This window comes from Eptatretus burgeri, chromosome 4 (genome assembly GCF_056783735.1).
Source record: "Eptatretus burgeri isolate ZD-2024b chromosome 4, Ebu_testis_v1, whole genome shotgun sequence".
NCBI classification, from domain to species: domain Eukaryota; kingdom Metazoa; phylum Chordata; class Myxini; order Myxiniformes; family Myxinidae; genus Eptatretus; species Eptatretus burgeri.
The window spans coordinates 39,508,332-39,526,695 of record NC_140964.1 but is presented as its reverse complement, the minus strand read 5'-3'; the positions used below and the strand labels follow the sequence as shown (position 1 = coordinate 39,526,695).

Sequence of the window (18,364 nt, the reverse complement as noted above, 5' to 3'; positions counted from 1 at the left end):
TAAACAAATGTGCATTTGGCACATGTACAAGGAAAAACAAAAAGAACATTTCACTCGATCAAGGTACAACAATACAGCAACTAGAAAACGAAGCATCCTACAAATACCTTGACATAGAAGATGGCCCACAGGTCCAACACAAAAAAATGTGTAAACTACACAGAATAAGACTAATTCTGAAGTCCCCCCTCTCCCAAACAAACAAATCCAAAGCTATAAACCAACTTGCAGTGCCAGTATTCCAATATAGCTGTGAAATTATAAACTGGCTACAATTGGAAATGAACAATCTCGATACCAAAACAAGGAAACTTCTAACTATTCACAAGATGTTCTACAAATACCAATGCATTCCAAGGTTGTACTTACTGCGATGAGAAGTAGGAGTTGGTGTGATAGAGCTTAACCAAGGGCACATAGCATCGTGTGTAGGACTAGTGGAGTATGTGAAAAGCTCAAAAACAGGATGAGATTTGTATACGAACAAGAAAACAACAAACCAGAAAAGGGATCCAAAATCAATTGAGCAACAAACTTCCAAAAACAGGTGCAAATGATGGATACTACACCGGAAAATGAAACAGAAACAAACACAGCCCCAATGATTGCAAAGAAAAAAAAGGAAAACTACAAAAAGAAATGTCAGCAAATATCCTCTGACAAATGGGAGAATGACAAAAGAGCAGGAAAATTATAAAAGAGCTCGACAAGACAGGGATTGACAAGGAAGGCTCTTTGGAATGGCTACGAAGAGGTCAAATTAGTTAGGATGGAGAATGAGTCATCATCAATGCCCAAGACCAAGGATACTGCACTAATGCCTTGACGAAAATGGTGGAATTGAGTCATTCGGACAGATGAAGGGTTTGTGGGGTAGAAACAGAAAGTATCAGTCACCTCTCGGGTTGTAACAAACTCATGTTGGAAAAGCTGTACATAGAAAGAAATGACAGCATCTGGAGAATAATCCACTGGAACATCTGTAAACATTTCAACATCCCGGTCCCAGAACAAATATGGAAACACAAGCCAAATCCGATCCTTGAAAATGAACATAAAATGCTCACGCATTACAAGATGATCCTATCAAGTGTGGACATTGCAAACAAAGCATTGCGTCTGGTCATTGTGCTCAAGCACAAAAAGGAAAAGTCAGCATTGTTGATCGAGGTCTCGGTTCCCAATGATTGGATTAATTGCTGCAGAAATCAAGAAAATGACCAAATACTAGGATCTGAAATATGAGGTCAAGAATATTTGGAAATTGAAGAAAGCCGAAATTATACCATTGATCGTCGGAGCTACAGGAATGAGAAAGAAAACCCTTAATGAGTACTTAAAAATCATTCCGGGGAATATCACTACAAAAGAGCTACAAGTGGAGGCTGTCACGGGTCCAGTGAAGATTTTAAAAAAGAGCCCTCGGAACGAGGCTATGAAAATGAGACTCCACAGTTTGGTTCATGAATCATGATCCTTTACCAAAAATAGGGGGTGGAGATTTTGAGTTCTGGGAGAACTTCCTCCCACCTCCTGAAACCTGCAAGTGGAGCAATAACCAACGGGAGAATTCCCTTATTTTAATATAGCTAGGAACACCCGCTCCCTCTGGGAGTAGCCTTTGAGGGTGGGGTGGGTGGTGGTGTGGGATGGGGCAAATATATTTTGTGCTGTGGCTAGTAGTAATCCCCCCTCTCTCCAGCAGAGGTTAGTGAACCACTTGCACTGTGCCACATGTACAGTTGAAACTTGTAAGTTGTCTCCCCACTCTTGTGGGAGGAAGGGGGGCGGGGGGGGGGGTTATTTTGGTGCATGGCCTGACCCTCGGTAACTGCAACACATATGCAAAGTTCGGTGGAGATTGGCCCAGCCGTTTTCGATTCTATAATTATCAGACGTACGACATACACACAGAGAATTGCCTTGTTTTATATAGCAGGATAGCTACTCTCAGGTGCAGACTATGCCACTGGCTTCAGACTTGCTCTGCACAATAAAAAAAAAATCAAATGGGCTATCGTCTCATATTTTAATAGATCTGGCACAATACCTTACTTGCTTTGCTTCACAAGAGCTGTATTTAATTAGTACATAAATATAAAGTACATACTAAACAGCTGCCTTCTTTTCTACTAAAAGTATCAATTTTCCAAGCATTAAGTGGGAAAGGTTGCGCGCTGAAGGCCTTTCATGGCTGACGACACAGACCTAACATAGCACTTTGGTTTAAGTCCTGCAGGCGTATATAGTAATGTCGGCCTTTCATATTGCCGATTACAGAGACCTACCATGGTTGTTCGCATGAAGACCTGTGAAGTTTATGAAATGTAGGACTGCGATGATGTGCTTTGGACACATTGTTACCAAAAGCAGATCGATGATGCTTGGCATGATGGCGTAGTGCGAATGCTTAACATGTTTATGCGAAATGTATACCTGCTTTCCAATTTTACATATGTACTGCCGGAGTGAGTACGAAGACCTGCCTTAATGTTGTGAGACATCGACCAATTGTGCTGGTGGCAATCTAAGGGTTAACTGGCTCCTTTGTCACTTGCTGGCACATCTCCATGGAAACCATTGCCACAGCAGCTACTGCCTGAAGGAGCATGTTGCTTGCGATCTGCTTTTGGTAACAACTCAGCATGAAGCAGTTTTGAAGCTGCCATGGGTATAAAAGAAACGGTACCATTAGTACCTCCTGACTAGAGAAATGCTTGCAATCTTCTGTCTGTCCTTTTCCATTGCTATTCATTGAGGCAGTTTTTTTTTTCTCACCTTTGGGACTTTTGTCGGTTGTTATATTTTATGTGCAGAATTTTTTTTTCCTGATTCTTGTGCCTTATTCTGCATGTTACTGCTGTGCTTGCTTTAAAAAAAATGCTCCACAGTTGTGCTTTGAGCCACTCTTATGCTTTCAGTGAATTTTATCATCGTCATGTGATTGACACCGGTAGGTGAAATACCTAATTTGAAATCAAGGCCGAGACAAATGATTTATCTTCTTCGGAAATGAATACCTCCTGTTGCTGAAAAAGTATTGTTTGGTTTATGATGCGAGTTGAATGTTAACACAACAATGAATGAAAACCTCAATGCAGAACCTCACTTGGTGTCTATCAGTTTGTACTGATGTCCTCTCTCGTATGCAGCATGCGGCTGCTGGTTTGCACCATTCCTGGGGATTGTAGCTGTGCAGCTGATGCAGTGTTCCCCTGTTTGGTTTGGGCCACTGTGTGTGTATGTGTGTGATAACTCACCTGTTCCTTGTCAAAGGACAGGGAGGTATATTGTAATGTCTACCAGCTAATGCTAGCATACTGGTCAGCTTAACATCCATCTGAAGGACGGCACATTTTATGATGCAACAGCATATTATAGTCGATTCGAGAATCGAGCCCAGATGCGATAGCTCAAAGGTAAGTGCGCTACCTCTGCACCAGCCTGTCAGAACAACTTATCCTGTTGACAAATTGAGACAACCAGTTGATCAGTAATGTTGCAAATAAGGATAATTTGGAATCGAGCCAGAGTTCCGGCAGCACGCACGGCATACCCATATAATGATTATTTTAACCTTCTCAAGAAAAGGATACAGGTGTGTCAGTTGGCTCAATATCACGGTGTACTCTTATAGACCTATTTAAACTACCCAGGATCGTCGAAGTGTTCCAAAGATACCAACCAAGATGGATTGTCCTCCTTTACTCAGTCGAAGCTGTTTTCCGTACACGCTGCCAGCCTCGCTCAAAAAGCGGGTCGATGATGTTCGGGCCAACTAGGCCTTGGGTGTGTTTTGGGAGCTAATTTCATGTCATATACCAGGCCTTGGAGGTAGTTTTGAGGGAAATTAAGAAAGAGATCTCGAGGTGGGTCATCTATTTATATGCTCAAGAGAAGGCGTGGGTGGAGGGGAGAGGTCGAAAATGCCACCATTTTGCAAATGTAATAAATATATGGATTTTTGTTTATCAACCATAATTATGTCTTATGTCATGCACTTAAATGTGTTCGATGTATGTCCTTGTAACAACCTCATCTTCACACTGAAATGTCTAAACAGAATTGAGCTATGCAGCGTTTCTTAGTGGCCTATCTGGCATTGTTGATTGAGACGCGAATACGCAGTGTCAACACGTTGGATTCTTATCATCATCATGAGAAATTTATTCCAGACTAGACAATCCAGAAGCCTGCGTGCTAGCAATAAGACAACCTTGCTAATCCTAAAAAGTAGTATTCACCTACTACTGTATTTTCAGACAATCAAAATCATCATTTTTGATCGGGATCTTTTGAGTTGGGATTATTATTCCGTGTCGTGTCTTCGTTTGTTTGCCTTTTCATGTGCACCTACAAAGAGCCACATCTCCGATGCTATGTGTTGAACTCTAGAGAAAATGTTTGGGTGTTGGACCGTGTATTCCCGTTAGACCGAGCAACGGCGAAGTCTGCCTTTTATGGTCTTGTGAGTGAACAGTACTCAGGCCCTATCGGATGAGAACATTATGAGGGTTGGGCAGGGGGGTCTGGCACACAGCTTCCAGGCTAAGATAAGACAATTTGGAGCAGGTAATGAAAGTGTATGTTGCAAGGAACGTGTTTTTTTATTGGGGGGGGAGAGGGAGTGAGTTCACTGCTTGTAATGTGCTGAATCTATCAGTGTGAGCAAAGCGATTCTTAGAGTGGGTTTAACAATTGCACGTAACACATTCATGCTTTGTAGTTTGCAAAGAGTCATGTTGAAGAATAAAATTTAATTACTTCTGCACTCGTGTGTTAATATAACTGGTAGTATGGGAGTTAAAGGTTTGGGTTTGTGCCAAGAAAGGCTGTCAAGTGAGGATCGTGATTGACAGAGGCAAAGGTAAACAACTCAGAGAAAGTGCAGGCAATGATGGCAAGGGAGGTGAGACTGAGGAACCAGTGGATCATTCGAACAGGTGTAGGAACAGCTGAGAACGTTTGTAATGCTTGGAATATCGAGGTCAGAGCTGAGGGGTGGAAGATGAGGTGGGGGCCGTGGTTGGGGTAGAGGTGAAGGAGAGAAGCTGGTTGGTAATGCAAAGCCAAGGGACATGCCTTGGGGACTGGCAAACATTCCTGACCAAAATGGATCCTGATTCCAGGGATGGCATGGCTCCGTGGTGAGGAGGAGGTGGCTGTTGATAGCGGGGGTCGGTGATGTGGGGGTGTAGGTGGTTCAGAGAAGTGTGATGTGGCAACGATGAAAAGCATAGATTCATCAAAGAAAACGTTTGATTCAAAGGGGAAGCTGCTTATATACAAGCACATGTGGGGTGCTGTTATGGTAACATTTGTCTGCTCACCTTTTCTTTTTAATGCAAAATTGGGTTGTGATGAGCAGCTGGGTGAATGTTAAGAGAGTGAGTATAGCAAGTAGTAAGAAAAACAGATAATCTGGAGTCACCCCTCCCCTCAAAAATAATGAAATCAAGGTGACATGTTTATTATTTGCAACATTTATGCAGACTTCTCCAATATATTAAGTGAAATGAGATCTGTAAGTTCAGCAAGTGTAAGTTGAGTGAAGTATATAACTGGAGTGTCAAATGCGACCGAAGCAATTAAAATTAATAAATAAAGGCAACTCAACGCAGTATTAACTGAATGTGTTTGTTTTGTTAACGTCCAATTTTGCTTTGACCTCTCAATAATGAAGAATTATTTTTTAAATTAAAGAATTCTCATATCCAGATCCGGATCCAGATCTTCATCAAAATCTCATCAATTCGTCCTTGTCACGCACCCAACCTGTTCACCATATTTCAAGGAGCCGATACACTCGGTCCCTCGCCTTTGGGGCGCTCGGAGTAATAGATCTGTGTAATATGAAAGCTAAATCTTGAACGTTTTTTTGAAATACAGTATCACGTACACAAGCCAAGTTTGTGTACGTGATTTGCCAAGTTTGTGTACGAGAAATATGGTTGCCATGACAACATAATTCAGCCAATCACAGCCATGATCTAATCAGGTTGAGATAATGTCACGAGGAATAGATATCTGCAATATGAAAAGTAAATGTTCAACAGTTTTTGAAATATCGTGTACACAAAAGTACATGGATGGATGATCAGCCTTGGACGGATGATCGGTCGGTTGGCCGAAGCTCACTTCAAAGTCCCCCATCTCTAACCTTGGCGGAGCGATGGGGGACAATAAGGAGTTTAACAGTTGTAGAAAATAAATTTCGAAAGTTTACCGTCGTTGATGCATTGTCTTTTACACCACCTTCTTTAACACGTCACATTCGTTCTTCGTGCCTGTTGTTTGTGTTCTTTATGACATCTGTACACCACCTTCTTTAACACGTCACATTCGTTCTTCGTGTCTGATGTGTGTGTTCTTTATGACATCTGTACACCACCTTCTTTAACACCTCACATTCGTTCTTCGTGCCTGTTGTTTGTGTTCTTTATGACATCTGTACACCACCTTCTTTAACACGTCACATTCGTTCTTCGTGCCTGTTGTTTGTGTCCTTTATGACATCTGTTCACCAGCTTCTTTAACACGTCACATTCGTTCTTCATGCCTGATGTGTGTGTTCTTTATGACATCTGTACACCACCTTCTTTAACACCTCACATTCGTTCTTCGTGCCTGTTGTTTGTGGCCTTTATGACATCTGTACACCACCTTCTTTAACACGTCACATTCGTTCTTCGTGCCTGATGTGTGTGTTCTTTATGACATCTGTACACCACCTTCTTTAACACGTCACATTCGTTCTTCGTGCCTGTTGTTTGTGGCCTTTATGACATCTGTACACCACCTTCTTTAACACGTCACATTCGTTCTTCGTGCCTGATGTGTGTGTTCTTTATGACATCTGTACACCACCTTCTTTAACACCTCACATTCGTTCTTCGTGCCTGTTGTTTGTGGCCTTTATGACATCTGTACACCACCTTCTTTAACACGTCACATTCGTTCTTCGTGCCTGTTGTTTGTGTTCTTTATGACATCTGTACACCACCTTCTTTAACACGTCACATTCGTTCTTCGTGCCTGTTGTTTGTGTTCTTTATGACATCTGTACACCACCTTCTTCAACACGTCACATTCGTTCTTCGTGCCTGTTGTTTGTGTCCTTTATGACATCTGTACACCACCTTCTTTAACACCTCACATTCGTTCTTCGTGCCTGTTGTTTGTGGCCTTTATGACATCTGTACACCACCTTCTTTAACACGTCACATTCGTTCTTCGTGCCTGATGTGTGTGTTCTTTATGACATCTGTACACCACCTTCTTTAACACCTCACATTCGTTCTTCGTGCCTGTTGTTTGTGGCCTTTATGACATCTGTTCACCACCTTCTTTAACACGTCACATTCGTTCTTCGTGCCTGATGTGTGTGTTCTTTATGACATCTGTACACCACCTTCTTTAACACCTCACATTCGTTCTTCGTGCCTGTTGTTTGTGGCCTTTATGACATCTGTACACCACCTTCTTTAACACGTCACATTCGTTCTTCGTGCCTGATGTGTGTGTTCTTTATGACATCTGTACACCACCTTCTTTAACACCTCACATTCGTTCTTCGTGCCTGTTGTTTGTGGCCTTTATGACATCTGTACACCACCTTCTTTAACACGTCACATTCGTTCTTCGTGCCTGATGTGTGTGTTCTTTATGACATCTGTACACCACCTTCTTTAACACGTCACATTCGTTCTTCGTGCCTGATGTGTGTGTTCTTTATGACATCTGTACACCACCTTCTTTAACACGTCACATTCGTTCTTCGTGCCTGTTGTTTGTGTCCTTTATGACATCTGTACACCACCTTCTTTAACACGTCACATTCGTTCTTCGTGCCTGATGTGTGTGTTCTTTATGACATCTGTACACCACCTTCTTTAACACCTCACATTCGTTCTTCGTGCCTGTTGTTTGTGGCCTTTATGACATCTGTACACCACCTTCTTTAACACGTCACATTCGTTCTTCGTGCCTGATGTGTGTGTCCTTTTTGACATCTCAAGTAACTGGAAGTTTCCTTATGATTTCAATGGTTTCAATTTTGTTTGACTGCTAGACAGGTAGACGGACAGGGTAATAATATATTTGCCGAAGAAACAATGCAAAAAGTAAGCATCCGCAGGAAAGAAGAAGAAGAAGAAGAAGAAGAAGAATATATCAATTTGAAATTAAACCTACAATACGTTCAGAATGTTAGATGACTGACCGTGACTTGGAGTCATGTTCTTGGGTTGAAAACGGGCATATTTGGTGTCGTGCATGACCTTTACATTGTCTTTCCTCACTTCTTTGCGAATGACTTGCACACCAGGTTTGTTTCTCGTTGCCTTGTGGTGATGATTCAGAATGAAGAATCTGTCAGATTTGGTGTCAGTGACTGCCTGTATGTCCGACTGCTTTGTCAGCAATTGTACGGATGATTTGTCGGTGCTTTTGTTGTGGACGCGGTGGTGGTTCTCCGATGATCTTCAGATCAATGAGCGAGTTGTCCCCTTCCATTCTTCCCATTCTCAGGAGCCTGTGTTGCAAATCTGAATGCCACTCGTCACACACCCAACCTGTCCACCAAGTTTCATCCTGTCATTTAGTCCTCTTCATTTGAAAGAATGACTATCTGTGCAATGCGATGCAGATCAGCACCTTTGAGGACCTCATCTTACTTTTATTGGTTTCAATTTCTTTGTCACATCTTTTCTTGTTTATTTTTGCTTAAATTATCTTCTTGGAGGGATTGTCAACCAGTGTAACGATGCAATTCGTTTGGTGAAATGTTCATTAATTTATGTGATGAAGGATAACATGTCGTATAAAGATTAAATCATATTTTGATAAATTGATCTGCTAAGATCTAGATTTTTTTCCCCCTAAATGACTGGTTATTATCTCCACCACCAAATGTGGACAGAGGTTATGTATTCACCCCTGTTTGTCTGGCTGTGAGCAGGATATCTCAAAAAGTTATGGACTCAAAAAACTTGGATGAAACTTGCTGGAGAGGTTGGGTGTGTGACGAGGACGAATTGATTCGATTTTGGTGAAGATCCGGATCCGGATAGGATAAATTTTTTAAACTATAATTGATTCTTCACCATTGAGAGATCGGGCCAAAAACGATATATAGAATGATATAATGGTGTTGACGGTTATGACAAAAGTTGGTGGATGAGTTGGGTAGGTGACAAGACCAAGCCAATTCGATTTTGGTTAAGGTCCGGATTCAGATCTGAGCTATCGGTGAGCTATAAAACGTAAACTGGTTAGCCTGGTGGAGGTATGCGCTCTACTGAGTGCCGTTGCAGTTATGTCTATTTTCTCATCATCACTTGTTTGCAAAGTTATTTTGAGTCTTTTTCTTAAGGATTGTTTGGGAAACCACTCTTATGTTTTTCCCTCAGTGTAACCGATCAGTCAATCAGAAGAACTTTCCCCACACCCACAGTCGTGTAACCCTCACTTGCTCTGAAAAATCTAATCTTAATGCAATATTTATGAAACTTCCTTCGAGCCATGTTTGGTTTCCTCCTTGTCAGTGTTGTTTCCGAAAACAATCCTGGCCTCATTGTTGACATCTGAGCCTTCGTACTTATCATCCACTCAAGGTAAGCAACTGTTCCTAGTTGGCACAGCAATTGAATACGAGACGGTTGATACAAGCACCACTTAAAAAAAAGAGAAGATGTCAATCCTTCATGCAGCGGAATACAACGAGTCGTTTAAGGTCTATAATCTAAAAGGTTTTTTTAAATTTTATTTTGATAAATAGATAGCTGCGCTGTCCTCAAGATGTGTCCGCAAAAGTCTCATTTGGGGGAGATTTGTCTTTCTTGAGATTTTCCTTTGGCATGGTTGGTGTCATTATTTGTGATGTCACTGATTTGGCAGAAAATCCACTTTTGCCTCCTGTTCTTTATTATCCATTCTGCTGTACCGCATATCCAACTTCCTTAAATGGGCAGAGTTGTTTATCGACAAAAGGCATGGAATAAAGAATGTGGGCGAAGCTTGCTCAACTTGTTTCAACCAAGCACAGAGACTTACATGAACGGCTGGTTCCACAGGTCTTACAGGATAGTCGTCATCACTCCTTTGAATGGTCTCGCAAAAGCCCCCAAATTCCTTTGCACAACTCCTCTGTTTTACCTATTGCCAATCAAATGAGTGTGTTGAAATCCAAACCTCAACAGGAATGGCATCTTAGATACAGCTGTACACATCTCAACCAGCTCACTCCATCTCCGTTTCCCCCAGGTATTATTTGGCACCCAAGTGAGCCCCTTAATTATCCAGTCACTTTGACTTATGAATGTGACTGGTAAAAACTGGAAGCAAGACAAAAGTGTCAGTTCATTGCTTTGTGCATCACAGGAGGAAAAGATGAGAGCGAAGGGTTGTGCGTGTTCCAACACGAGACAGAGGCATCAAGCTGAACTGGAAACCTCTTAGCCACGGCTCTGATTCTTCTGCTTGACTGGACAGCTGGGACGGAGACTAACATGATGTGGCTTGTAGTTGTAGAAGAAAATAAGTCCCATTTTTGTTCTTGTTATAATTTCTATCTTGTTCTACTCTGTATCATTTTTTTCATTTTTCTTTTTTTATAAAACTTCCACTGAGAACAATTATATGGATGTTCTTTCTCACCCAACACCCACTGCCAGTATGTGGCACATTTAGAGGAGAGTGGCGGATAAAGAAAAGGAGTGGGTTTGGGGAGCAGAAGGCTGTCTCAGTGGGAGTTCTGGAGAGAGAACAGGCTGTGAAATTTGGAGCTAACAGGAGGATAGAGCTAATTCTTAGACAGTATCTTTTCCACCCTAAAAATGAAATTAGCATCCGGCCGCCATTAGGTCCAAACACTAATGGGGTTGTGAGGCAGACGGCTTCCTACACATTCCAGTAGAGCTGCCAAGACTTTCTGCACTTCGTTCCTCTCCAGGACAATCTGTTCGGTGGAATCCTAATGAAGCTGTAAGCTTTTCATGCAAAGTGGATTGCAATTGCACTGCTGCTTGCAACGTCTCCATAACAATCTTTCTGGAATTGCAATGTTCCCTTTTCCAAATGTAAAACAGCATTTTCCTTGGACTTTGTGCTTGTCCGTAATTGGGTTTCAGGCTCGAATACAGAGCATGATCCTGTGAACTGCTTTGATTTGATGTTATTTTTGACTCATTTTAGGGGGTGAAGGGTGATGGGGGAAGAGAAGGGGTGGGTGTACACCTTGTTTATTATTTATCATGGCCTTAAGGGGAAGTTGAATATGACGATGGATGGACGTACCCTCTTGCGTGATCACTTCGTTGAACACTCCGATTCCACAAGGGACATAACCAAAACCTACGCGCTAAAAAACGAAAACTTGTGCATTTGGTCACATGCTTACCGCTCGACCTTTTTCAATGACTTTCCTCAGCAATTTAGATTATTGTGTCTTGAAAACTTTAGAAGTCTTTGGAAATCATTTCCTTCCTTTGTCTTGTTTTCAGTGTCGGTGCGGAGATTGTAAATTATTTTCTTCCTCGGATTCCGAGGTCCTTGTTCACTTTAACTCTTGCAGACCACCTCACAGCCCCCCTCCCAACCCCCTCACCCCGTGTCCTGCTGTTCATTTATAATATGTGCTGCCCTGTTGACTCAGTAGTTAGGACATCCGGTTTGTGATTAGAAGGTCACCGGCTAGAACTCAAGCCCTGCCTTTATCCAGCATTATTAACGGCCTGATTTTTGGGAGAGATTTGAATACCGTGATGCTGAAGGTGACACAGAGGTTATGGGGTACGACAGGGGTCGAACGAAATGCTCGAGCTCGCTGTGCAGAAAAACTTTTTAATCTTTGATGAGATGTATGTGACGAGATCTGTGATATAACGGTGCATATTTTAATAATCTCATCTGCATGAAATGAGAATAAATTCATGTTCTCTCCTCTTTCTCTTTTATTACCCCAAGGTAGAGCAAGTGAAGCATAGATGTGTGAAGTTAGGAATATTGTGAAAACGTTTGGATCGATCTTATGACTGTTAGGAGAGCAAGAACAATGGCATTTGGCTTCATGATATGTTACATGCTTTATGAGGAGGTAAATAAAACTCTGCTTGACTTCTCGTAATTAGGCTACCTTGGCATAAATTATTACCATTAACATCTGTCTAGCTTTGCACATCAAGTGCCTGTTCATCTCTGTTTATTCATCGGTTTGTGGTCTACCACTGCCATTAATGAGTCTTGAAGCATTTTATCTCATGCGTAAAGTCTGGTGTTGGCTTAACGGTTAAGGTGGCTGGCCTAAGATCTTAGTCTTGAGTTTGAGCCTCTGTCAGCCATTAAATTGACACCAGGTGGGGTTGATTCAGCCTGTCATCCTTCTGAGGTTGGTGAAATGTGCACCGATGTACCGGTAATAGAGGGCACTGCATCGGTAGCACAGCTGTGCCCCCCAGAGAATGATGCAACCAGCAGCCACAGACTGCACATGGTAGCTGGCCATCTCATGCGTCACGTTTTATCAGCCTGTTCAGTGGTCTCACGTAATGATTGACCTCTGAACCATAAAGCAGTGCAGCAAGTGAATCGCCTTCACACTGAAATACACCAGCTTAGCTCGAAGCTTAGAACAGTGTTCATGTGACAAATGTAACTATGCTGTTAAAATAGTAGCCAGCTAACCTCGTTGTCCACCTTTTTGTTTTGTTTCCCTTCCTCAGACGCTACGCAAGAAAGGTCTGAATGGATGTGAAAGTCCTGATGGGGAGGGAGATGATGGCATGGGGGCACACAGCCCATTGAACACAGAGAAGTTTTCTAAGCTGGGTGATGAAATGGACCTCATGATGCGAGAACAAAGGCTGGGAGTACGAACACCTTAATTTTGTCTCTCTTCCTCCACAACAGTGCATGTGGGATTTTCAAACATAATTTGTGTACCAGGGAGAATAGGATGGCTGACGGTGGGGGCTGGGGAGAGAGCAGGAATACCTGACAAAACGTATCACATGTAGGCCAGCACTGGCAAGCATTTCAGAAAGACTGTAATACGCCTTACGCTATAACGTATGCACAACATGTTTATACTCGATTACTGGACTTTCAATTGTTCTACGACTGAACAAACATGATGGAAATAATCGTCTTGTTGTCAGAAGGGTGAACACCATCACTATTCATTACAACACTGTCATGGAGATGCATCTTTGGCCATGCAATCTCTTCCACAGTAATGCCACACTAGGGATGCTCAGGAATATGTGGCACAGGAGGTGGTATTTCAAATTAGCGTTCCGGGCTCCTTACTGGAACTAATGCATGTTACCAGTGTTGCATAAATGAACAAGTCAGTTTTGAAATGATAATGACACCGTGAGGGCCATCACACTCGGAAACCCCACACGCCTTCCTACTGGTCGCACCGGAGGAATCGGAGGTCCGGCAGATTGTCTGGGCAAGTTTGAACTGAAATGATTTAGTTCAGATGCGGGCGTTGTAATCACAAAGGACCAATGGGAGAATCTATCTTGGCTGCTGACAGATCTGTCCGGTCCATAATTAAATAACCTTTTCCTTGGGCAGCCATGTTTTTTTTGTTTTTTGGGGGGTTTTTTCTCTCGAAAATACACTGCAGCAGGCCTGATACGGCGCGGCTGACATTGCATTGATGAATACTGTTTAAATATCATTGTTTCTTCCATTCACTATATTTGGAGCAGTTTTTGGCGTGAGGGATTTTTCATTTTTTGCAGAAACACCAAAATGAAGGGGGGAGGTCGTTGTGGTGCAAAGTAGGTCAAAAGGAAAATTGATAATTGGGCTGGTGGGGAGAGGCAGAGAAATACAACACAAAGAAATGACTAATAGACTAAGAGCTTTACACTTCAGGGAGGGGGAGGGAGGAGGGTGCAATTCAGTGAAATCCCACGGCATCTCGACTGACGAAAAATGATGATGAAAGGGTTGTGATGAGGAGCTTGCATGGCAGATCGAAAACTGGTTCAGTCACGATTCATGAATCAAACCCTTCGTTAATGCTTGTAACTCTATTGCTATTGTCATATATTTCCCAGGCATTGTATTTGAAAAAATTCCCCCGCTCCTTTGTGTCGCATCTTCGTCTTCTCGTTTTTGACAATTACCTCCTTGTCGCACAGTCGACACGATGTTTAGGCCACTGTATGATTAATTAAAGGCATGGCCATCAGCAGGACAAACAAAAACAAATCTCACCCGTAAAGATGTAGCTCAAATTTGCATGCATTTCACATGGTGATCACAAATCAATTGGATGTACGTAAATGAAATATGCATTTGCTTGCGCGACGGTATCGACTTGATTTCACCCTTTCCGCTGTAATTTGATCCGTACCCTGTTGGCCGACATCGGACTTGTTCGCACAACATTTCCTCACGAGAATATTGACTGCTTCGCATTGAGTCAGTGCAGACAGTGGAAGGCTATGTCGCCTGCGACGGACGCACAAAAAGCCTGTATGGAAGTAGGCCCGAGGCTGACAATGTTCTGCTGTCGACTCTGTGGGAATTGGACAATGCTTTTCTGTAGAGCACACAGCAATGCAGTGATCTCCCTCACTCTCCCCACACAGGCCAATTAGACACAGAAACTATACACTGCCTCGTGCACAGGTTGAAAACTGGTATCAGCTGACCGGTGACCACATGCAGGTTTCACGTCAAATCACATGTAGACAAATATTTCTGAGGACCCTTAGATTTGACCTGGCCGACGCTCGAGCTCACGGCAGGAAGCGACATTTCGCCTTGCTTTTCGCTGAGGATGTGCGTGTATGACTTTTCACCTCCGAGGCAGAATAAGAGTGGTCGAAGCCCGACTGAGTGTGTCACGGTAAAGTACACCACAGGACTTCAACAGCCTGCGTTTCACTTTCCGACGTGGCTTCCGATATCTGCTGTTCTTAATGACCAGTCTCTGCAATGCATCACCTGCGCATATTGTTACTGCACATACTGAATAGAATTTTTTTTTTTTTCTGGGGACATGCCAACCTCCTTCTTTTTAAGTTCAGACCAAACATTTTAGTGGAAAACAGTTTTAAGTGGTTGTTCCTTGAGCCAGAGAGCAGTCAAGCCAGATGCAGATACATTTTCAGGCCGATGCATACCCTAATTGCCATGGTAACCGACGTTGTAATTAAGACTTTGCTTTCTTCTTTCCATTTGTTGCTTTCAGCCTGGAGTCCTGGCTCCGAACTTTCATCTACCCTGTGGTATAACAAACTTGGCCTATGGTAACCCCGCAGGGCCTCTGGCAGTCCCTGGGATGCTTACGCAACGGCCCGCTAGTACGGGAAATCCAGGTAAAACAAATGCAATGATGATTTTAATGATGATCACAATTTTTCCATGGTGGATCACACATAACCTTCATGTTTTTTATTAAAATAATAGCTTATGATTGTTACACGACAGAAAAGGGCCTTTAACCCCACCAAGTACATGTATTTTTTTTAGGATATTCCATGTTCTTTTAAATCAGTAACCAAGTACAAGCAGATGTCACAGCCAGCATTATATTACATTTGGAGGATATGCATCCTGACTGTTGTGTATTCTCACCATTATTTTATAGAATTGATTCAAGAAGCGTATATCCAAAGGGTTGATAAAAAAGTAGCATTATTTTCATGCCGCAACCGATATAAGCTCGACGGGTTTTAGTGTGGATTGTTTGTCCATTCTCTTCTCCGACAGGACAGTGTGAAGATAGCACACTTACCTTTGAGCCGGCTAGCCTGGGTTCGATTCTCGACCCGACCATAAACTGTCAGCTGAATATAATTGTTCGTCAGTCGGGGCGTTGCAGCAAAAACGTGCACCGTCCCTCAGAAGGACGTTAATTTGAGTGTCCCATCCACTTACATGAGGTGGAAGATGTTAAAGATCCCACGGAGTCTTTCACAAAGAGAAGGCAAGTTATCGCCGGCACCCTGGACACGTTCCAAATCCCTGCCACCTTCAGTCCAACTTCGGGTGGGGCCAGCTCGTTTGTGATGGACTTGTGCCAATAACTTTTCTTTGCCGACTCCACGTGAAGGTGGGAATAATTGGAGCCATTAAAGTAGAAGTGGTAGTAGTAGTAGTAGTAGTAGTAGTAGTAGTAGTAGTAGTTGTAGACGATTTGTCCAAACTCACTTGGACACCCTCACTGCAATCTCATTAATGGGATGTGTTGTTGAAACATTTCATGATTACAAAGGTATGTGTTTAGTTGCAAGTATAACATAACTACAGAAGATGTCGCAACAACAGTGTTACGATCTGATGTCCACGCAAAGCAGATGCACGATCATGAGACTATGCCACACTGTGACATGCCTAAGTGAATGTATGGCATTGTTTGGCGTTTATAATTTCGTGCAGCACAGAGTAACATTTACAAAGCTACACATAAAATGAATCCAATAGTTGAGAGACCTTGTAAGACGACATAACTGCGAGTATGTCACTTTTCAATGCTTTTGAGAAATGGAACTGCTACTAACTTTGAAGATTTTTCACACTTTCGACGTAATGAATTGTCGATAGGTAGAATCATGATGTAATCCTTACGTCGTGCTCGTCTCGCCCTGTACAGTAACAGTACCGCTCCTGGGAGTTGAAGTTACTCCAGTTACAAGTGATGGAACCAGCCCCTTAGGTAAGGACATCACACAAGCTTGCAAGCAGGCAGATTTGTGGCCTGATGTACCACGAGAGCGTTGGAAGTTTCCGAAACTCTCTCAAATCAGTGGTGGGCCGGGGGCGCGTGGCTGCATGCTATCAGCTCGTTGTGGTTGAGCCTCTTGTGGGTGGCCTCAGGAATGTGATGAACTTTGATAAAGTTCCCGGGTGCACGGTCGGATAGCCGATCACAGGCCGCCGAAACGCAGCTGCCTCAGGCGTGATGCCGATTCTAGTATTCTAGTAAAAGCCACTGTGCTGTCGCTCTGTTCTTGTAAATGCTCCTGTGCTTCAGCTTCCTGCAGACTCGAAGGACACCGATGTATATAAAGCCCCTTTCATAGAGATGGTAAATGAGAGCGACGAAACATGAGCTAGAGAAGAGATAAAGCTCGGAAAACCAAGCTCTGAAAGGAAACAAATTAGATGAAAAGATACGTCACGAAGATTGAAATTCTGATTTTGGCCACCCCCGGATGGATCTATTTCACAAAACTAGCAGACATAAACAGGTATGATAAATGACATGGGAGTTCTGAGTTCCTGTATGATCTTTCCTTGATGCCATGGTGACGTTTCTCCGATGAACATGAGAGTTTTATGAGTTGGACACAATAATGTGAGGGGGTATGGGGGAGGGCGGTCTTGGGGAAAGGGGGTGAGGGTCAAAATTCAGACAGTAATGGGTGATCAATGTAAAACATTGTGCCAGTCAACGTCACCCAATCCTAATGCTTCCCAGTTGTCATCATTGTTTGTTTATGCTTTTCCAGCTTTTCCTTCACGCAAGCCAATGGCCTTCGTTCCCTCTTTCCTACCGAGCTCTCTTTTCCACAGCCTTCGCCCCCACACCCTTGTTGCCTTTGCCCAAGCAGCCATTGATTTTGATCTCCCTGTTAAACCTCTGCTTTCTCAGTTTCCCTCCAATATCTTGCTTCCCATCCCACGCACATGTACTCTGTGCACAACTAGCCTCTCCTTGTTGACCTCTTGCCTGAATCCAGTAGTAGAAGCCTGTTGTACGGGTTTCGATTTGGGTTCTCAAGTTACTAAAGAGGTGACGTTGACCTATAATGACCAGGAGTATATCTCATTCACGTCATATATATATATATATATATATATATATATATATATATATATATATATATATATATATATATATATATATATGTATGTATATGTATGTATATGTATGTATATGTATGTATATGTATGTATATGTATATATATATTGTTGCGGATTCGCGCCCGCCGGCGTGCTGACGGCCACGTAACTCGAATCGCGGCACGTCGCCCACCGGACGGACAATCCAGTCGTGACCCTCTCGGACTAACGCCGGGAACCAGTCACGGGTGGACCTTTCGGTCTCACCGCGATCGAGCCAATCAGCCCCCGCGTGGGATAGGGTTGCTCGCCAAATTTGACCTACCTAAGTACCCACGCGGAGGGTAGACCGGGCGATCGCACCTCGCCGCAGGTCGACTTCGGACACGGGCCACTTAAGCGACCCGTTCCGTACTATCGGGATAACCGAGCGGTGTTATCGTCGACCTCGACGGTTCGATTAGTTATCGGGCGTATTCAGTCCACTACCAACCCTTTACGTGAAGCAAGATGAGGATTCAATGAAGGAAATGACGAAGCGAAGCGGGAAAC

General features: G+C 43.0%; 1 protein-coding gene across 10 annotated transcripts in view; it reads left to right on the top strand.

Annotated features, from left to right (window-relative positions):
* Positions 1 to 18,364, top strand: part of LOC147027851 (myocyte-specific enhancer factor 2C-like) — a 135,245-nt gene that overhangs the window by 87,494 nt on the left and 29,387 nt on the right. For all 10 annotated transcript variants that reach the window (XM_085877531.1, XM_085877527.1, XM_085877521.1 and 7 more), the window contains 3 exons: positions 12,720 to 12,866; positions 15,215 to 15,341; positions 16,619 to 16,681. In XM_085877531.1, coding sequence (XP_085733657.1) covers positions 12,720 to 12,866; positions 15,215 to 15,341; positions 16,619 to 16,681 — 337 coding nt within the window. The remainder of the gene's footprint in view (positions 1 to 12,719; positions 12,867 to 15,214; positions 15,342 to 16,618; positions 16,682 to 18,364) is intronic.